The following is a 22,348-nucleotide window of genomic DNA, read 5'->3' on the forward strand; positions in this document are numbered from 1 at the left end:
TCTGGTAATTCTGGCAAGAATTGAGGATTATTAGACTGTTCTCTTTCTTTCTTTTTTTTTTGAATCTCCTTGCTAAAACTTCATGCTATGTTCTTTATCCCTGTTAGGACAACATCTACTGTCTAATTTAACATTTTGTCAATGCCAAGGAATTAGTTTCTCGCACACATGCCAGACTAATTTGATCAGATGCATTCCGTGGCATAGAAACCATAACATTGCCTACATTTTGAGCTTGCTTGTAGTGTTTCACAAATAACAATAACTTGGTCTAGTGATTGAGAGAATTATGGCTCATAAGGTTCCTGAACCAGATATTTCCAGGTTAAATGTCTCTTGCATAGCCCATCTAGTATTATCTGCCAAATCTCCATCTTCATTGTTGTGTAGGTTGGTAGAATATCTTACCATACCAGTGCAGCAATTTTACTATCCTGGTTGGATATTAACTAATTGATTTCTTGTTCTTTCTCTTATTTGCGCATCTCAATGCATCTTCCATACTTTTAGTTAGTTACATCTCTTATTTTGGACCACCAGTTAAAAAAATTGATTGTTATATTGTTCATATTTTCCTTTTTCCTGTCACTGAAGCTTTTTCTATTACAATAAAACTGCCTTTCCATGTGTTAAAATAAATTAAAGTGAGAGAGGGGCGAGATGAACAGCATGTGGATATATGGGAAGGGTAATTTCACTTGTCTCCTTTCATTTCTTCCCTTTTTATGGTTCATCAGCAATTTATTACTCTAGTCCAGCTGGTTCTTATCAGTCTAAACAGTGAGCTATGATTTTGGAACCATAATTCAGAAGCAGTATGGGATTTAAAACTCATTTGATCTTTTACCTAATTTTCTGTCAGCATTACAGTATGAATGAATTATGCTTTATGTCTTGGTTTAACTATGGTTCGTCTTTATGAGTGTACATATTATGTTTATCTTCACTTTATACCTGGAAGAGAGTTATTAATCAGTGTTAAAGCTGCTAAATTGTGGATAACTGCAAATTAAATTGGTCAAATTGGTATAATGATTTGCAGATCCTATCTGATTTTATCTAGCAAAGATATTACTGAATCAAACAATTTTGATGGATTAGCACAGTCCAAGTGTGCTTTTTTTTTTTTCTTCTGGACTATCATATGGCAATATGATGCATGGCCTGGATTGATGCAAAAATTAAGGCTTAAATGACCTGAGTTGAGCTGTCATGAGTAACAACACCAGAAATCTCTTATGGGTTAGCCTTGGTAAATTCCATGTTAGTTCTGTTTGTACATTACAAACAACAATGGAATTTCTTGTGCCTGCTTAAATGATTTAGAAAATACTTTTGCAAGCAATTCTTTATCTCATACAGTAGGGGAGATACAGAAGTGAATGAAAATTTGAAGCTTTATCTTTATATTGAATCACCCAAATGCAATGTGCTTCATAAACATTATTTTTCTTTGTTTTAAAGCGTCTCTATTGAACAGAGGTTGCCGTAGGCTAGTGAAGCAGACAGAGCAGAGTAAATCCTTGAATCTTCTAAGTCGGAAACACGAATTTGGATGCGTATTTCTTAATGCTTCCTTCTTGAGTTCCATTGTTCATTCTGCTTTCAAATCTTACACTCTTTCTAGCATCCTGTTTAGCATCGGAATGACTCCAGATCTCTCTGTATTCATTTAACATAGGCATTGCTAAAAGTTACTCAAATCGGTGAAGGATAGACAGAATTGGAATTGCCATTTTGATAGATTTAAGTGCTCCTCCTACAATTTTTATGGAGTTCCAGAGGCTGGGAATCTATGGTAAATGGTAATGTTACAAGTATTCTGCTTATGCAAGGTCCATTCAGACAATTGACATGTTAACTATGGCAATCCTTATGAATTGTTAAAAGGAAGTTTTTCTCTCTCCCGAATTCGTTGATCATTGTAAGAACTCTTATGTTTAGATAAGATTCTGTTAGTGTTTGTTCCATGCCTCATTCACCTTGCGATTCGGGGGCAGATGCCTAGGATCAGATTAGAAGTGGTGGTCAAGGAATTGTACAAGATGTATACTAGCTCTTGTAACGGCTAGAGCACGATTTGTGACAAGGACTTGCATTTTCAATGGCTGTTGTGCTTAGTAGGGATGTAAACAAGTTAAAACTCTATGTGAGCTATTCAGCTTCGATACGAAAAAAATTTAAACTCAACTTGTTTATTATCGAGTTGATTTTGAGTTAATTGAATAACGAATTGAGTCGAATTTGAGTAATTTAATATCATATTAGAAAGACTTATGAATTTAATCAAATTTTTATTTTTATAATATATTTAATATATATATAAATAAATGATAAAATTATAATGTTTAATGTCAATATTTAAATTTTTTGAGTTAAGTTTGAGCTATTCAATTAAATCATGAGTAAGTTTTAACCTGAAAAATGAAACTCAATTGAGTTTCGAGTTTTCAAGTCAAAGCCCAGCGCGAACCTAGCAGTGTTGGACCCGATTTACACCCCTAGTGCTTAGTCTATCCCTTTGGTAGGTTTTCGGTTGCTTCACTTTCAGACTGGTAGAACAAGAATAAAGAATGATGCTGAAGGAAAATTACAGACAAGCCCTAACCTAAGCTGTTTCTAATCTTGCATTTCCCTGCCAAAATCAAAGGTTTCGCCCTTAGAATTAGGCAAATGGATGAAATCCCAGGTTTAAAGTTGCTTGTTTTGAAGTTACCACCCAACTCTTGCAACCAAAAATTAGGATTTTGGTTTCCTCTCAGTTGGGAGAATCATTTATTTGCGTGTCATAAAGTGATGGCTCTTCATATATTGAAATCAGCACTAATGGAACAAAAAGGGACTCGGTTGCAACATCAATCATAGAGCATAAATTCCGAGTTATTGGAGGATCAAAAATTTTAAAACATGGTTGACATCAGCAGCAGTACCTGAATGATTCCATAGTAATCAATAAACTTGTCATCACAATTCGTATGTACGATCGAAACTTGTCATCACCATTATAACATAGTCATGTTTTCCATTAATGCCTAGCCGGCCGCCATGAGATTTTGGCCACAGTTTTTGCCCGATAAAAACAATAAAGGGGCCATGTTCATTTTTTTTCCTTTTATCCTTCAGCTAGAAGGACGGGAGACGATGGTGATTGCTTACCAAACAATGCAACTTGCCCAAAGTCATAGTCCAGTTCTGGTTAGAAAAGCTAAACAAATAAACTTTTGTTTAGTGGCTCACGTTTCTTTCCAACATAAACCAACCCAAAACACTAGCGGCCGACGAAATTCGTCACTAAAACTATATATGTTCGGTAAATTAAGAAGGAAAAAGTGAAGGAAATTAAAGGGAAGAAATTAATTTCTTTCTTCATCATGATCAATATAGGAGATTAAAAATGGAAGAAAATTAAAAATTGGCTACTAAATTACAAATTAAGTGATTAATTTAGTTGAATAAGCTTCTTTAAAATTTCTTTCCATTCTCAAGAGAAAGTAGAAATTTTCCACTTATTTTTTTCTCTTTTGCCAAGTATGACGTAAAACTGTAATAATTTTCATAAAAAATTAGGCTTTGCTGCTTAGAAAAGATAATAAAAAAGTAAAAATAAAAAATTAGTAATTTAAAAATTAAATTATAAATAAAAAATAATTATAAACTTTAATTATTAAATTAATAAATCAACATCATAAAATCGTAAAAACTCTTCCATCAGGTGACCATCACGTGGTAGTAGGAAAATCCATCACGTGATAGGAGGAAAATCTTTGAGTAGCGTTTTACGACTGAAACTCAAAACAACATTATCAAATAAAAATCCCTTCCATGGTGCTGTCAAAGTAAGCCTTAAAAAACCTGTAATGGTTAAAAAAAGGCACACTAATAAATAAAAAATAATTAAATTCCCTTTGATATTTATACACTTGAGTCCCCTTCGGGGGGTAATAATGAAAAAAAAACGTTTTTTTTTCTAAAAAAGAAAAAGAAAAACTGATTTGTTTCAGTAGCGATCCATGCCTTGAGCTGAAGAGTCAGCATCATCAACTTGACGCCCACTACTCTGCTCGGACCCCCTACCCGAGCCCAACATAGACATCAAACTAGCCAAAGATAAAAACGATTCTACAAATCTTAAAGCAATCTCGCCACCTTCCAAATTTCCAAAACCATCGTCACCGCCAATGCCACCGCCTTCACTTTCCGCCTCCTCAGAGGGCATCAAAAACCGGCAAACCGGGCATGACCCGTGGATCTGCAGCCACTTCTCTACACAACCCGAATGAAACAGGTGTTTGCATGGCATCTCCCTAGCTTCTTCATCAACTTTAAACTCTTCCAAACAAATAGAACAATCGTTGCCAGTCCCTTTAACTTTTATCCTCGGCATGGCTTCAATGGAAGCCTTCGAAGCTGGGGCAGGCCCGGGTTTATTGTACTCACCGACTCCGCCGCCACCAAGGGGTATTACGACGTAGAGGACCGGACGAGGAATTTGGGTTTGGGTAGGAGTATCCGCCATGTGAATGTAGGGCAATTGAAAGAACAAAAACGATTAAAATTGGAAGAACAAAAAAGATTAAAAAGTTTAATATGAAATATACATTATGCAAGGGAAGATTTTTATATAGGAATTAATGGAGCCGGTAAGTTCGGGAAGAATGTAGATTCGAGGGAGGATGTTGATATGTCGTGCGACATTGGAACATTAAAAGGCTGCTAGAAATTGGCTGTTTCATCCGAAAATAGCGCGGAAAACGGGGAAGTTCGGTGACGTGGCAAAGAAGATGACACGTAAGATTTGCATGGAAACTAAAAGGAAGTCAACTTACAGCTCTAATGGGCCCCACCCCGACCCTGGGTATTTTTTTTTCAATATAAACCTATTGTGGAATTAAAAACAAAAAGAAATTCAACTTGTGACTATTTTGATGATAATGGTTATGATATTTTCATTTATCTATACTATACACCAACTTAATTAAACAAAACATATAAAAATTAGATTATAAAATTAATGATATATATATTAATAGGATCATATTAATAATTTAATTTTAAAGAAGTAAGAAAAAAACCTCTTTTTTTGCTTTATTTTAAAATCAATATGTGTATTTATTTCATTTTTTAATATTTCAAGATACTTATGTATTATATTTTATTTTACTATTTATTTTAATTATCATATTATATATATTTTGAGACAAGACCCACTTATATTAATATAAGTGTTACATTTTTTTTTATCTTTGAATCAAAATGAGTAATTTTAAAACTTGTTGACTTACTGTTAAAAAAAAATGTGACACATAAATATAATTAAGTACATAATTATTTATATATTTCATCCATATAATAGGTGTGCACGAGACATACTTTGAGTAATTGTGATATTTAATTAGTATCACATCATGTTCTATGATTATTAATTTTTAAGGTTTTGTGATTATTAAATTTGAAGGATTTGAGATTACATATAATTATTAGTTGTATGATTGTAAGAAATTTAAGTAAATTTATTTATTTTGATTCATATGATCATAATGGGTTTCTTAAATGATACTAAAAAAATTACTATATCATGATATTGGAAGGGTCAAATAATAAGTTAATAATAAATTAATTAAAAATAAGTTAATAATAAATTAAATTAAATTAAAAATGGTTAAAAAGGTGAAAATAATAATGCCAAAACAATAATTTTAAGGTTTCCAAACATTCAATGAAGTGGCCAAAAATTCAAAGGATTTGACATTCCTAAATACCAACACCTTTTATCACCACAAATAGCTTGTTTTCTTCCCCCTCGAAAGGAAAAAAAAAATGTAAAAGAAGTTGTTAAAAGCAACAACATGCTTTTATAAGCTCTAAGTTTGCTTACCAAATTCTCCCTTTTTGATTAAAAAAATTATAAAATTGGGTAAAAAATTTTTAATTGCAAATATGTACAATCTTGAAGTTCTTTAACTTGCATTCAAGTTTCGATACGGCAAGTATAGTATCATTTTTCTTGTGTTGAATTAGAATTGTCATCGGGTGAGACAGATTTTGCTTATTCCGAATTCGATTTAATTTTATGTGTTATTAAATCTAAATTTGATTTTATCCAAAATTTTTTTTATTTTTTAATATCTAAATTTGATCTTGACCCAATATTATATAAACTGTACTCGATCCGACCTGAAATTAATAAAATATTATTTTTTAAATATAAATATTTAAAAATATCATTATATAAATATATATAAATAAAAAAATTAAATAATTAATTAAAAAATAATTTTTTATATAATATCGGATCATATTTGTTTAAAACCTGAATCCAATCTAACCTGAAACCTGAATTTCAAAAAAAAAAATCAATCCCATAAGGTTGAATCAAGTCGAAACTCGTCGGGACGGATTAGCTTATCAACCCTATGCTGGATGAGACATTTTAAGTAGATGTTATTTTTAATCCGCTAATAATTTTTTTTAATTATTAGATGATATAATTTTTTATTTGATATTATTATAAATTAAATTTTAATTATTAAAATAAAATTTTTAATATTTTATCAACCGATTACACGAAATGATATAATTCTTGTTTAACTTGAATTTGATATTTCTATTTTGAAAGTTAAACAAGAAAGAGGAGAAAGCAAGGTATGCAAGTAAAGTACCTTCTAAACTACTCCATTCTTTTTTCAAAAGTGGAACTTCCCCTTTTCTTTTTCAATTAAAAAAAAACTAAGAGTATTTAATTTGTAACATTATTCATGCATCCTAATAGAGGTAAATAGTTAAAATTAGATAAATTTTTAATATATTAATAAAGTTAAATTTTTTTTATTAAATCTTAATATCTATTATTTTTATTTTAGATTATGAATTTTAAAAATAAAAAATTAAGTAAATGATTAATTATAACATAAAAAAATTATTGAAGCTGTTTCAAAAAGGTGAGTGACACTTGAATAAAAATATTAAATTAGGATCATTCAAATTCTAATACATTTTTTTATAAAAATAAAAAATTGAAAAAAAAAAAGCTAAGCATGTTGATAAACAAGCAGCATCAAAATAGTTCTAGTTACACATAATTGGTAGTTACAAATTAGTGGCATATATTTTTCCCTTTTTTTGAAATGATATATATATATAAATATATAAATTTTAATTCTACTAATTTTTTTCTTTTTTTTTTTTTGAAATGTACTATTTTATTTTCTTGGTAACAAGAATATTTTATGGATGTAAATTAATTGCCTAACTAGGTTAGATTTATAGTCGCATGCTTTAAAAAGATGACACCACTTTGGAGCTTGCTTGCAGCCTAAAAAGTTTGGGTATGTTAGATCATGTCAAAAAATAAAAAATAAAAAATATTATTTCATTTTTTTATAAAAAATTTAATTTTTTAATTATAATTAAAATCCGAATTCAAAGTCCCAAAAAAAATCTTTACTTTATTTCATCATATCAACTAAATTTTTTTATTTATATCCTCTAATAAATTAATATAATTAGATGATAATTTAAAATAAAATAAAATAATATAATATGAAAATGATACTATAATGATATGTGTTAAAATTTTAATAAAAATATATATGAGTTTAATAATATTAAAAATATATTTTATATTTTTTGTATAAATTTAAATTATAATATATAATTTTCATATAAAATATGATAAAAGTAAATGAATTATTAATATTTTATACATGCATATTCGAATTTATAAGTTTAAAACATGAATTTATAAGTTCAAAAAATCAAAGTGGAGAAACTTATTAGTAAATTAATTTTATTTATTTATTTAAAATTTATTTAAAAATAAAAATAAATTAATATCACATATTAAAAAGGGTCAGGAGCTGGGTAATAAAAGAGAGTAAGATACAGAATATTCGCTGCGTCGCATGCTATTCCAATACCCGGTTCACCTCAACCGGAAGTAAGATCAAGTTAAATCCTCTGTTAGTTTCACCGAAAAGCCAGTGTTTCCGTTTTCCTTACCTTTCTTTCTCTTTCTCTGAAAAACAAAATCTAAAGGAAAAACTAATTAAAAAAATCTGATTTTGGTAAAACATAGAGAAAGAGAGGATACTGTAACTTTAAAACGACGCCGGAAAAGTGAAGATTCCATTTTTTTTTTTTTAATTTGTGGGGTTCTCTTTGAAACTCACCAGAAAATAACAAAAGAAAACCCGACTCGCCGGAGCTCCAAAAACGTTTGAGAATCCGATGGACTCTTGGGGTCCGAATCGGTTTGATATCTTCGAGATTTACAGCCAATTCAGTGGTAATTTTTTTTTTCACGTTTCTTTGTTTGTGCTTGAGATTTTACTTCTTTATTCCTTCCATTAAAAAAAAAAATTTAAACGTTTTGGGTTGATTTACCAAAGGAGAGTTTGAAACACTTTACATTTTAGGTTAATTTTTGGGTTAAAAATATTGGAAATTGGATTAGGGTTTTTGGGTTTGCTTTGTTGTTTAATAATTGTGGGGGAAGAGAGTTGAAATTTTTTTTTTAGTTCACATTTTAGTTGAATTGAAATTTAATTATGGAAAAGAAATTAATGTAAATTTTTTGGCCGAAATGGAAAAAAAAATAATGTAATTGGGCACCTAAAAAAAGTTAATAAAAAAGAAGAAAATATGGCTAATATAATTTGATTTGGTTGAAGAATTGGTTAAAAATAAAATATTCAAAATTTTGTTTTTTTTTTTCTCTGATATGCTTGAATTTTTAGCGGTTCAACTTTTCTGGATTTTTGTGCTGCGATTGGGATGTTATTATTATTATTTTTTAAATTTATCCGTTGGGTGATTTTTTGGGGAGGGTTCGAGGTCGACAAGGGTTGTTGCTGTCATTTAGTTAACTTTTGAACTGTCTTGCAGAACTTAGAACAGGAAAAGCATATGGTTGTGGTGAAGAAGGCTACCGACAAGATGATGAATCACAAAGAGCTAAGTTCTCGAGGGACGCATTGAATCAGCTCTTAAAGATAGTGGAATTAAGGATGCACACAAGGTAATACACATAATCAATAATCTGTACATAAATGTTTATTAAGTTTGATTTGGCCCTAGGAATATAAGTGAATTGGTTTCATATAGAAGTTTATCATTCTTGACAGTACTTGTCTAATAGATTTGAATTAGCTGCAACTTTTGGAATCTGCCAATCCTGTTTTATGGTTGAATTTTGAAGTCTCCAGCTTGATCCTGAGTTAAATTGCTTGAGTTCCAATTGTCCTCCTAGACCATGTTATACATTCTACATGTGTGTAGGCTACTGCTATATCATTTATGATTATGTGTAAACCGGTGAAAAATTTAATCTAATGTTTGAGTGAAAAATATATTATGGCTGATTACATTCTCAAAGGGAGGTGAATGGCAGAAAAAGATTCTGTAGCTAGTCTTTTTTTTAATTGTTATTTGGTTTCATAATTCAGTTGCAAACTAGTGATTGTTGCATTTATTCAATATTTTTATGTTCCTTTGACAGGACTGCAATCTTTGATGAACTTCTCAAGCTCATGTTACAACTAGACTTGATGGTGAGATTCCTCTTTGCTGAAGTTCTTTGAGGGGCAGACTTTAACTATAATTTAGACTTTAGTAGGGAGTATCAATACATTCTTCATTTTTGGTACGTGGATTTTATGTTGTGATAACATGATTCCCATACTGACATTTTATTTGTTGATGTTTCTTGTAGGTGGATTATTCTGAATTCTCATGTTTCTATGATTTTGTTTTCTTCATATGCCGAGAAAATGGTCAAAAGAATATTAGTAAGTTATCTCATACTTTTTAGCTAAATGCAAATGCTTTTACTGATTTATCCTTGGAATATATATTGAAGATAACTAAGCTATAAATTACGAGGAATTTCTTTGGTCTTGTGTTTAAATCTCTTTCTTTTTTTCGCATGATTGATAGCTGTAAGCAGGGCAGGTGCTGCATGGAGATTAGTCTTAGCTGGCAGGTTTCGATTGCTTAACCAATGGTGCGAATTTGTTGAGGTATGAGTGTGTGAATAATACGAAGCTGCTAACACTTTATGTTCATCTCAGAGGCATCGTGTGAAACTCTTGTTTGTGTTCTAGCATCTAAGACCACTTTGATTTTGCATCAAACTTTCATTAGAATTGTGATATTGGTTGTTACCAGGTACATGCTAAATGACTATTATTACCGTAATAGGTAGCAGATATTATCTATTATCCAGTGCTTCATTTTATCATAAAGGGAGTCACTTGTCTGCTGCTCCAGTTTCAATTGTTAGTGGGCAAGAATTGTCCTTAATTTTTTAGTTTAGTTGCCTTATATGCACCTTTGAAAATCCTCTGCATGCCAAGTATGTGAATATGGATGATGGTCATCTGTTGGGCTGTACATGTGTTCTGTTACTGCACTATTAGTTCAAGTTGAAAGGGCACCTGCTAATGACCTACTGTAATTCTCCTGATTAAGGCAACTAATGTTTTTTATTTCCTTTTAGAAAAATCAACGACACAATATTTCCGAGGACACTTGGCAGCAAGTTTTAGCTTTTAGTAGGTGTGTACATGAAAATCTGGAAGGATATGATCCTGAAGGTATTAAGTTTCCCTAAATCTGTCCTATGGACTCTCATGTATTTCTGTCATGTGAATCTTAGTTGTGTGGTTATTTTGCAGGTGCTTGGCCTGTTCTGATTGATGACTTTGTTGAGCATATGTACAGGTTTGGTTTCTCTATCTTCATCACTTTACATGATCTGGAAAATTTTTTGTGGCTATTTCTTGATTAATTTTACTTTAGGCTACAATATGAAATTCTTATTGGAATCTTTTTAGTCTTTTGTCATATCATCCTTCTACTTATTATCTTTTCCTTTCTGTATTTGCTGAACAACTCTTATATGTATTGACCATAATCGTGCCTTGTGTTATTCATTTGTTCATGATCCTGATCTTCCCGAATGTTTTAATAAGAATAATGTTAGTTTATTCACACTATGCATAGATGTCTTAGACCCCTCTGTTTTCCCTTATTTCTTCCCATTGCAGAATTTCGGGGTCCAATAACGATACAATTGTTTTCTGTAGCTGTGGTGATCCAGAGTCCCAGTTGTGTGCATATGAGGACGCTTTGCCTGGTATGTATATTAGTTTTCACCTTCACCTTTAGATAAGTTTCCTACTTATATGGACTGAAATAGATGATGCTATTATAACAATATCATGTGGCAGGATTAAGACTATTTCCCGGATTGAAGAGGAAGTTGCCTCTATGTCATGACGGCAAAAAGCAGCACTCAGAATCATTCTTCTCAAACTCTCTAGACCTGGATTGCACATTGAATTCTAAGAGAAGTAGGTTGATTGGGCACAGATCAGTTAATAGGGAAGATAATCCTACCCATAATTCATCTGATGACTGCATGGAAATTGTTAGACACAGTAGTCCAATGGGTTCTTCCAAGTCTCCATGTGCAGTTGAAGGTTGCCTGTCTAAGGGTTTTGCAGGGCTCTTATCAAGTTGCTCGTATTTTGCAGTTTGATCGGGAAAGAAGAATTTCCCATACATAGAGCTCCCACCGGAGTTACGATTATAGAAAAATATATCCTTTGCAAGTCTATGATTTAGATATATATTCATATGTTGGCTTGGGGCATTATATAACAGTGTGCCTACATTTTCTGATGATTTTGTGGGTTAATTTTCTAATTTTCTCTTTGGACATATGTGGAGTGTTGTCATTGGTTTGTTGATGCATGTCATATTCCTGTTCTGTTGCAATCCAGAAATTAATAAAAGAATATGAGATTTGCTTTATCCCTTCAGTTTCTTTTTCTTTTCAATGTTGAGATTGTTGCCAAAGAATGCACGGATGTCCCATTTGTTCTGCTATGTTAAAACAGGTAAAAGAAAAAAGAAATTAAAATGAAGAGGAAGTCGATGGAAAGTAGAATTGAAAGGTTGGAAATATGTATTTGTTATTTATCTCTTCCATTGCAACACAATGTTCAGGCAAACCAAAGAGTGTTTGCTTGGGGCCCGCAATGGCATTTGGCAATGTGTTGAAGAAAATAATCAAAGGCTTGGTGCTTTGTTTTCCTCCAAGTCACAGCCACCAGGGGCTGCAATTACTTCAAAACAGGATTTCCGCAAAGTCGACCAACTCAACTAGTGATAGAAGGTCAAAATCATGGACAGCTCATTGAGAACAAACAGCTCACCATTGGTATTTGGCAGCAACAAGGACCTCCTCATACTTCTGAGCAGCATTGTCCCAGCTGAGGTCTTGCATCATGCCCCGTCTTTGGAGTCCTTCCCAACTCTCTTTATACTGGCGATAAGTCAATAAGCAGTTCCCTAATGCATGTATCAACTTATTTGCATCAGCACTGTCAAATGTCCAACCAAGCCCTGACTCTTCATATGGATTGAAAGGCTGCACAGTTTCCCTCAATCCACCAACAGCATGGACAACTGGAATTGTTCCATAGCTCATGGCATACAGTTGGTTCAGTCCACATGGTTCAAATCTTGATGGCATGAGTAAAATATCAGCCCCGGCCGTTATACGATGAGCTGTCTTTACAGAAAACCCAACCCATCCCCTGACTTTGTCATGATGTTGGTTTTCAAACTGCCTAAGCATCTGTTCTAGGTCAGACCTGCCAGTGCCTAACATGACTAATTGCACATCCTGGCCCATCATCCAGGGAATTGCCTCAGCAATTAGATCAACACCTTTTTGCTGATCCAGTCTCCCAATAAAACCAACCAGCGGGACATCTTCACGAACGGGCAGCCCAAGCTCCTTTTGCAAGGCTGCCTTGCACTGAGCCTTGCCGGTTTTTAGTGTTTCTAGGGAATAGTTAATATAACCATCTGATTCGAGGTGAACATCATACTGTGGATTCCAGTCCTTCGTATCAATTCCATTCACTATTCCCCGCAATTTCCAGTCACTTTCATTTATAATCCCATGCAATCCCCAACCACCTTCTGAAGTTTTAAGCTCCCAAGCATATCCATGGCTAACAGTGACCACTCTGTCAGCGGCCTTTAGTCCTGCTGCAAAGATATTGAAGTGCTCACCTCCAACGGGGTCATATAACTTGAAAAGGTCCATGTAGTGTTCTGCTACATCCACATAGTAGAAATCCTCCACAGGCCCCCGACCCTGAAAAAAATTTATCAGTTAGAATAGGCTATGGAGAAATTCAAATAATTAATCTCTGAAAGCAGTTCAGATAATAGCATCCAAAATTTCTTTTCCAAGTGATGTCCGAAAGTTTAAAGCAGAATTACATTGTTGACTTGGACATTTTAAGAACAGAAAAACTAAATTATGTTTTACCTAAGCAAATATTTGTGGATTCTCATTCTCCAATCTCTCTTTTTTGGGAGATTAAATCATGCACTGAGATGCAACAAACCGGCAAATACATTATATTTGTCCATGGTTATCATTGATATAAACTAAATTTCAAGAGAGAATTGTGGATAAGGCATTTACAGTAATTCATGATTTGGGGAAAGTTCTATGCATTCTCTTTTGTTTAAGTAGGCAATAAAAAATAACAAATTGATTTTACATAAAATTCTATCTGTGTGCAAAAACAAAACAAAGAATTGAGATGAAATGTAAATACACTTGGACATGAGTTATCTGTTTCAATTAAGTACAGAGCAAAAATATCAATGACCTGATTCCTTTTTCACTATAAAAGATCACATCAAGTGAATTATCATGGCGGAAGACAAACCTGGTGAGCAATATTATGGATAACGAGAATGGATCTAGTGAAGGACATCAAACCATTGTCTCGATAATAAGCTTTTAAGTACACTGGCAACAAGGCAGTATGCCAATCATTAGCAATGAAAACCAGATTTCCATCTCCATAGCAGACGCCCCCACATGGAACATGCCAAGGAACCTGAAAAAACCAAATTCTTCATTTTATGACGCTAATAATATAATCAATTATATTCAACCAAAAATGAAGGTATGCTAGAAAAGAAGAAAATGGCCTCAAGAAGACTTTTAAGGTTTACCAAGAATAATATAATTAAGACCATTTTAGCATAGGAAGTAAGAAGCGTCATTTTGTTTTCCAAGGAATATCCATCTACTATATGTTTCTATCACTAGAGCCTTACAAACAACTCTTAACATATGAAATAAAGCAATAAGAGACCAGCCATTTGGGCCATAGAAATGAGACTTATGAATAATTCTGGTGTAAAGCAAACCTATATATTTTGGCAATTGTTTCTAGAAAATGCCGATGTCAAGATCAATAGATGAACTCCACATTACATTCACCACGGTTTACCTTAATGAGAAGAATCTAGAGGCTAGTTAAAACCTGACACAATCAAAAAGACCCACCTTGTAATTAATCATTTTATTTAAACTTCCACATTGAGTATGTAATGCTGTAACATTAAATTACTTTTCCAATCAACCATCAGCTTTGATCTATCAATTTTCCCAATCATATGTATATCCTATCAGGTTACAGGAAATGACTGGCAGATATGTCTAATGACATGAAGTAGGAATTACAGAAATTACCAAACTGAAAATGCATAAGTCAATTTCTACATATTTTAAGGCAATTTAGAAATTGTACCTGAACAGCTGCCTTGCAAAACAATACCATGCGCTTCAAAATATCCTGCACCAGAAGACCAAAGGCAATGTAACATTCAAAATGCTAACTATGGTAATCCAAGAAAATCTATCGAGTTTATTGCATCTCCTAATTGGAAAGGTTACTTCTGTTTTAATACAAAATACAGATTGCAAACATATACATATTGCAAACATACTGTTTCAAACTAATGTGCAGCAACCATTACATGCTTGTAGCACTGCAACCACTCAATCACACAAAGAAATTACAAGATTTTTAGAAAATTTATAGTGAGTTAAAATCACCCTTAGATTAACATTAAAATTAAGCCATTGATGGACAAATTACTCTCTTTTCCTTTTCTCTCAGGTTTGTTATAGATTTGGCATGTTAACGTAGCACGTGTATTCTTAAATCAAACTAAATTAAGACCTCCTCATTATGATAATGACCATCCGAATTATTAACCAATCATAACAAAACCACAAGAAAACATATCCTACCAGTCGGTTTCCTCCGTATATATTACTCTGCATATGGCGAAACATAGGAGCATCCATGAAAACAAAATCCACACCATCAATATATGCTTGGAAGTATGATACTTCCATATCCTGCAAATAACGTATCGTCAAGATTATGCTGTGGAATTAGCCTATTTGTTTAACAATCAAATGCTAAGTAACTTATAATAATATGCAATAGCTCTGTCATACCTGACCATCCACCTTATACTTCTTTCGAACTCCTGTATCTTGAGGTTCAGCATAATCAGTATATCGAGGTGCCAGAACCTAAGCAAAAAAGAAAGGAATTTCCTAATGAAACCATCTAAAGTGTCACAGGCATCTGTAGGGTCATTTTTGGGACTAAAAATAAAGCAAATGTTGGGTGCTAAACTCAAACTGTTCATAAACTTACAGAGTAAAAGAGTGGTCACAGGAGCAACTAGACAAAAAAATAGATAAAAAATATAAAGGTTCAACTAAACTAAGACTAAGATTTAAAATGATTTGTTTCATTTAATGAGGCCTCTTGGACATAAAATAGAGTATAATTTATATATAGCAATGCTAAGATACTCAATTAACATAAAAAGCAGAAAAAATATTACCATAACCCTGTGTCCACGTCTAGCCAAAGCCTTTGGTAAAGACCCGGCTACATCTCCAAGCCCACCTATAATAAGACTACATCAGTCTCCAAGTTTTATACAAAAGAAGTTATATGCCATCTGTCTATCAAGAAAAGAAAAGAAAGAGAGGCTGTCATCTCAGGTTATCTATCAATGGTAAACTACCTGTTTTAGACCATGGGGCACATTCTGCAGCTACTAATATAATATTCATGACATTTGCACCAGCTAGTGGAGGGGGTTTTTCACCTTCAATTGCAGGATCAACTACCTCACCAGCCTCTTCCAAGCCTGCTTTGGTCAAATTTTCATTCTCTTCAGCTGTAAGTTGGGCAGTCTCCAAGGAACTTGAGAGATAAGAAGGAAGCACATCAGATTTCAATGCTTTAGAATCAGTGGTTTTAAACTGTTTGGTAGAACCTACATTAGAGGAAGCCTCTTCTGAAGGCAAATGTAGTTCAGGTTCCTCTCTAATTACATCTGAAGGTAGGATCTCTGTTATGTCCTTCATAGTTGAATTAACATGACTGCTTGAAAGAATGCTACCATTTTTGCCTTCATCCATTCTGTCAGAGCTCCTTGAAGCAAGCTCCAGAATGGGAAGATAGTTATCCCTCCGTTCATGAAAATCCTCATCTTCATTTTGGTCAGTAATGCTACCTCTTATGGATGAAACCAATTTCCTTCTTTCAGCAATCTGCCATCAGAAAATCAATAACTCCATGAATGAAAACAGCAAGATAAAGCAATTGTAGCTCCTGAAAGATAAGATTTGACTAATAAAAGAATGGACATCACAAACTTCCTCTTTCATAAAGCAGGTTAATTTTAACATAATTGTATGTGTTAAAAGGTTTTAGTTACCAAAATTTCCACCATGGTAGCAACATGAAGTTCAGAGTTCAAAATACTGAGTGAACCAAGAAATAGATCCATAGTTAGTAACTAAAATAAGAATACCGCTGAACCTTCATTCCTGTCATTGAACTAAAATATACCCAATAGGCACCAAGTAACAAAAATACCAAATGCTTGCTAAAATAATAACTATTCAAGTAACGTAACACTTCCATACTAGTAATTCTAAGAAGTTCACCGCTGGAAAAACAGATACTTATTCTGCAATGACATAACTGGTTTGAGAAAATAGATGTTCCGGAGACTACATATGAGTGCAATTCCCTTTATGAATGTAACTTTGCAAACCTAAAAGGTGTAAAGTGAAAATTAGATTTCAGATGGCAAGAAACTAGTCCACAAAGGAACTTCATCAGCAATGTGATTCCAATGGGATCCACTCTCCTCTGTTACAGTCTGGAACTAAAAACGCAAGAATGTTCTTATATACTCCATGAAAGCTACAAAGATTACTGGCTATTACTGAGCATCTATTTCTTGCTTATTGATTCAATGGAGTTTCGTTGCAAGTTAGTTATAGAATTTAAAAGTTGCTAATTTCAGAAAGATTCATAGCCACAATTTCCTTATCCCATTTTTCTTAATCTTTATTTGCTGCAAACTATAACACTTACAAAGTTCACATTCAATAAGGTAACAAAGAAACAATCAAAACCCAGAAAATAAAACAATTATATATTAAAAACAAATTTTCAATCCAATAAATTTATATTCCAAAAGAAACATTTTCACTGAAAACTATAACCATTACAATCCAAAACCAAATTCTGATCCAAAACAAAAACTATGACAAAAAAAATACCTGCCGAAATAGGTCTCTTTGCATGGCAAGAACCTTCTTGCTCTTCTCAATTGCAGCCTGAAGTGTATGCTCCTCAGCAGCGCCACCTACACCATCGACAGAACCAGCTACTCTGACAGGCTTAAACCTCCAAAGCTGCCCTTTATTATAGAACAAAGAAAGCCCACATGTTGAACCTTTCAAAACAGCCAAACTTTTAATATTTCTTGGCCTAAAAGTTGAGAAAGTGAAAACAGGTCTACTTTCTCCTTGTCTTTCAATGAGAAAAGGTGAAGAACCACCAATGGAAGCCATTTCCCAGAGCTAGAAACTATGTCTCAAATTAAACCAAAAAGATCAAGAAAAGGTTTTTTCTTTTTAGCAATTACAAGATAATTTGGGAAATGGGAATGATCCAAAAGCAAAAGATTAAGAAAAAAGTTTCTTGCTTTAGCAAAAAGGGGAAAAGCTTTGACTGAAAGAATGGGAATAAGAACCCAATTGAGGAAATCGGGATTGGAGAACAGGAAACAGAAGAAAATGATGAACGGCAAATTATAGAGTAGAAAGGTATAGTTTCTTACGACAGAAAATGATGGGAAAACCATGGAAAGATAAGGAAAATAAGTGTGGAGAGATGCTTTTAACGTGGATCTCGAAAAATGGGAAATCATAGAGGTCTGCGGCGCTTTTGAGGTTCAAATTGGCTGACACATTAGGAACAAAACTGGTAACTAGAGATCTTGTCTTGGTTGGATAGCCAAAAAATAAAAAAAGGGTTGGGCCTTGGGCTTTATAAGAGTTTTTATTTATTTATACTTTTTGGGGATGGCTTTTGGTTAAGTGATAGCTGCAGTACAGATTAGAATTTTATCTTATTACAACAGATTAAGTAGATTTAGGATCTTGGTTTTCTCCATCTGCTTTTTTTTTCCCCAAAATTAACTTGAAAAGTATCAAGCTAGAGGAGTTTAATGAACAAAGATTCTGAAGCAAATTGCAGCTAGATTACATCCAAAGCCACCTGCAAATATGACCGTGAAAGGCACTGGTTTTACAAAAACCTGACATTATTACATGACACCATCTTTGGTTTTGTTGTTTGCATATGTACATATATTCATATTAACATATCCACAAAAGCTTAGCCTTCTGTTTTTATATGTAGAGCAGATTTTAAGCTTAAATGAGAACCCCTAAAATTGGATTTTTTTCTTCATTCAGCTGAAAATCAAGATGATGGGAATAGAGGGCCACTAGCAGTCCTGAAAAGCCTCCCTCTTTTGAATTCAATGTTGTTTAGCTTTTCCTGGCACCATTTGAGTTGAGAAGAGGATAGAATTGACATTTGCAGTACCCTTGATACCAGCTTTGTTTCTATCATTGTAAACAATATTGCCTCTTTCTGGGACTCTTCCACTGGGTTCATAGTTTTTTTAAACCAGCACCTTTGTTTCCCTTGTAAATCTTTCAGCCATAGTTCCTTCTGCAGCCAAAAAAAGAAAAAAAAAGGGTATTGATTATTCAAACATCAACTTGTCAGGAAGCTTTACACAGTTTTCAACTATAAGAAATTTCTTGGTTGTTGAATTATAACTTGTAATTTTTTTATGAATTCTACTCGAATAATAATATTCTAGTCAAAGCTCAAAAATCTCTTACCACTAAATAAAAAAAAAAAAAACCTTCAGCTTGATAGGTACCATGAGAATTGGTCAGACTTTGAAATATTTACCTTTTGGAGTCTTCTTGTGAGGTCATCCAGCAGCTCTAAGTCCGTTGGATCCTCAACTGGGGGATAAGTCCATAATGAACTTTTGAATTTCCACCAAGGCTTTTTCCTGTCAGTGGATACAAATTTTCCAAAAGCCTGTATGCATTTCTCTACGAACTTCAACACTGTTTTTGCATGCACTGTTTCAGCTTCAACCCCTTCCGTTTCTTCCTCCAACAACCCTGTAGGAAACCAAATTGAGGGTAAATTTTTAAATAAATAAAGAGAAAAACTATCCAGTGAAGCTGTTAAATATAACACATCAATCTTGTTACGTATTTAACAAGGGAGCTTGATCAGTACCATTGATTTGGACTTTTAAGGCCACACCAGTAAGTAAATTCTTTCTTTTTTTAGTTAGAAATGTGTTCAACTTGGAATTTACTATACATTATTACAAGTTGACAAATTGACAAAGTTATTTAGGCAAGGATGGGGCTTTTTTACGAATTCAAAAAGTGAAAATAATCTTTTGGATAATTCCATTCATATATATTTTTTATTTTCCCACTTTTTAAAACGATTTTTTAAACAAAATTATTTAATTATTTTTTTTCTTAATAATTATTCTACATTTAAGTTTTCATATTTACAAATTTGAAAACTTTAAGAGTTTTCTAATTTGCATTTCCGAAAGTTTAAAAATTTTTATAAGTTTTTTTTTTTTTTTTTCAATTTTTTCAGATCTAAATATAATCTTTTAAAAAAACTTTTTGGATATATATTTTCGGTAAATTATAAAATTTATAAAAAAGTATATTTGGTAAATTATATAATTTACCGAAACTGCATATTGAAAAGCTTTAAAATTAAAATGAGAAGGGGAATTAAATAATTTTATCTAAAGAAAAATTGAAAAAAAAAGAGATGTAAAGAGAAAAAATTGTAGTCTGTTTAGAACCACCCAATCTGTTGTGATCTTAGTCAATAGAGAACTGATATATGACGTACTATAATAAAGTCTTACATTAGATAATTTTAGTCATAATATAATGACAAAAATGAAAATGATATATAAAAAAAATGACACAATTTAAAATTTTAATAAAAATTGTATATATGTTTTTGACAAAAATAAAAAAAATATTTTTATATTTAGAATATCGACACAAATTATGATTAAATTAATTTTTATATTTTACATGCATTTGACTTAAAATAGATATAATACAAGATACATGAATTGTCAAATTTGTATACTACTATGTAAAAAGATGCATTCTAATTGGTTAGAAATCTTGGCCAAAAAAATTGGTTAGAAATGGATAATCTCAGTTTAATTTTATAACTAAATTACTAACCTTAAACTAGAAACAGTGGTGAAGATTGAGAGGGGAAATGAAGAATTAAAAAAGTTTACCTGACAATTTAGGAACTTGAAGTAGACTCTTGGAAGCACACCTTGCTTGAACATAATTCCAATCTCTCTTTCCATGATAACGGTACCTTTCTTCTTCCAAAAATCTTTCTAGTAATTCTTGAAAGTTTTGGAAATCCCCTGCCACTTTATCAGAAAACAACGTGTTAGAGAAGGTGAGAAACTTGAGCTTTCTGTATTGATGATGCAGGGCCTCCCAGGTTAAGCATGATTGAGCCACATAAACAAGCTCAAAATCACTCTCTAAACTTCTTAAGAGCTTCTTTTTATCCAATTTGCTCCGTGATATGTAGGGGATTGAGAAATCCTTCACCTTGATGCTCTCCAGTGAACTTGGAATTCCCACTTCCTTGTTTAAGATTTCACCTGAAAAATAACCAACCATGAAATGCAATAAGTGCATCTGATTCTGATTAAGATGTATTTTACTAGAATAATTCAAGATTCAAGGGCTTTTTCTGTTCATCATGCACCATAGTTTTTGCTATGTCATTTTTGCATAAATATGACCTGGCCTAAGCTATATATGCAAGTTCTGCAATAATTTTAATGCTTTTTTCTTTTTCCTCCTGTAATATGGCATGACTGATAAAGATAGGAAAAAGTACCCACTTATTCCACAGGTCCTGTCATAGTTTAGCACATCAAACCACGCCATTCTTTCAGAATATTTCTTGTAAAATTCTTCTGATTCAACCTCATCTCTTGCTGTGTTTATTACTTCCCCTTCCAAAACTGGAGAGACAGAGCTGCAAGCTGGTAATGAACATTCTTTCATGAATGGTGAGCTGAAGGAACTGAACAATGGTGAATATTCATTCAAATATGCTTCATCGATAGATGGAGAAGAGACACAAAAGGAAGATGAGGACTCTTCCCCACTCAAGTCCTTGTGAAGACAAAAACTCAAGTCTTCCATATATGAATTCTCTCTTCCAGGAAGAAATTCATCCCTCTGAAGTTCAACCACTTTAGTTTTGCTTGGAATTGGTGCCATGCTTGAACAAAAACTTGAGCTAACAAGCTGATTTCGACTAATATTATCTACAGTTTCCATGGTACCAACTCTTTTTACCAATTTTAAATTGGAACCAACCTCTTTAGCTACTTGCAAGTTAGATACTCTAATAAAAGAGAAAGTATAGATGATACAATATCTACAAAATTTATAAAGATATGAACACAAAAAGCAAATGATTCTAAAAGGATAAATGAATACAGCTGAAATACATCTTTTCAGCAACTTGAGCCATAGAAAAATCTGGCAAGCAACAAGAAAAACAGGATGGATATAGAAGCTCAAATAAAACCACTTCAGATAATATCCATCAGGGATGACAATGGATTCTATGAGCAGCCAACACCGAGCAAGGGTAGCCATTCTCAGAGTTAGTTTTCAAGACCTACTGTTTCCTAGTGGCTTGTGGGGGGGAGGGGGGGATTTTAGCAGTTAACTAAATTCCCTCATAAATAAATTTGGTTGAGGGTGGGGGGGAGGGGGAGGGTGATTGACTCACTGACAAATGAATGAAACAACATGGAAAGAGCCAAAATTGGAAAAATTTCCTCCAATCACCATAAAAGAAGAGTAATTATTGGGTAGGGAAATATAGAAGGAATTTTCACTTTCTTTTCAGGAGAGACAAACTGGGTTATAATATAATATACTTTTGTGATATCTTTACTAACTTTTTAGTTCAATGCATCAAAATTTCCAACTTGTTTTGCT

General features: G+C 32.8%; 3 protein-coding genes and 1 pseudogene across 4 annotated transcripts; 1 reads left to right on the forward strand and 3 right to left on the reverse strand.

Annotated features, from left to right (window-relative positions):
- Positions 1 to 3,880: 3,880 nt before the first annotated feature.
- Positions 3,881 to 4,617, reverse strand: LOC111292403 (E3 ubiquitin-protein ligase MPSR1-like). The gene has a single exon (XM_022884789.2). The coding sequence runs from the start codon at positions 4,514 to 4,516 to the stop codon at positions 3,998 to 4,000; it is 519 nt and encodes a 172-aa protein (XP_022740524.2). The 5' UTR covers positions 4,517 to 4,617; the 3' UTR covers positions 3,881 to 3,997.
- A 3,361-nt stretch (positions 4,618 to 7,978) lies between these two features.
- Positions 7,979 to 11,814, forward strand: LOC111291681 (defective in cullin neddylation protein AAR3-like; annotated as a pseudogene). Its single transcript, XR_016345849.1, has 9 exons — positions 7,979 to 8,284; positions 8,884 to 9,016; positions 9,497 to 9,548; positions 9,710 to 9,785; positions 9,934 to 10,016; positions 10,496 to 10,592; positions 10,674 to 10,719; positions 11,046 to 11,134; positions 11,229 to 11,814. The product of XR_016345849.1 is annotated as a defective in cullin neddylation protein AAR3-like (transcript).
- Positions 11,815 to 11,950: 136 nt separating this feature from the next.
- Positions 11,951 to 18,253, reverse strand: LOC111291680 (granule-bound starch synthase 2, chloroplastic/amyloplastic-like). Its single transcript, XM_022883553.2, has 8 exons — positions 17,489 to 18,253; positions 15,934 to 16,465; positions 15,748 to 15,812; positions 15,350 to 15,427; positions 15,137 to 15,247; positions 14,631 to 14,675; positions 13,758 to 13,931; positions 11,951 to 13,171 (listed from the first exon to the last, which is right to left on the reverse strand). Exons 1-8 carry the CDS (start codon positions 17,780 to 17,782, stop codon positions 12,215 to 12,217), a joined length of 2,256 nt encoding a protein of 751 aa, XP_022739288.2. The 5' UTR covers positions 17,783 to 18,253; the 3' UTR covers positions 11,951 to 12,214.
- Positions 18,254 to 18,557: 304 nt separating this feature from the next.
- Positions 18,558 to 22,040, reverse strand: LOC111292808 (uncharacterized). Its single transcript, XM_022885394.2, has 4 exons — positions 21,232 to 22,040; positions 20,602 to 20,985; positions 19,203 to 19,423; positions 18,558 to 18,953 (listed from the first exon to the last, which is right to left on the reverse strand). Exons 1-4 carry the CDS (start codon positions 21,998 to 22,000, stop codon positions 18,699 to 18,701), a joined length of 1,629 nt encoding a protein of 542 aa, XP_022741129.2. The 5' UTR covers positions 22,001 to 22,040; the 3' UTR covers positions 18,558 to 18,698.
- Positions 22,041 to 22,348: the final 308 nt, after the last annotated feature.

This window comes from Durio zibethinus, chromosome 10 (genome assembly GCF_047325235.1).
Source record: "Durio zibethinus cultivar Kanyao isolate XHJ-2024 chromosome 10, ASM4732523v1, whole genome shotgun sequence".
In the NCBI taxonomy this organism is placed as follows: Eukaryota; Viridiplantae; Streptophyta; class Magnoliopsida; order Malvales; family Malvaceae; genus Durio; species Durio zibethinus.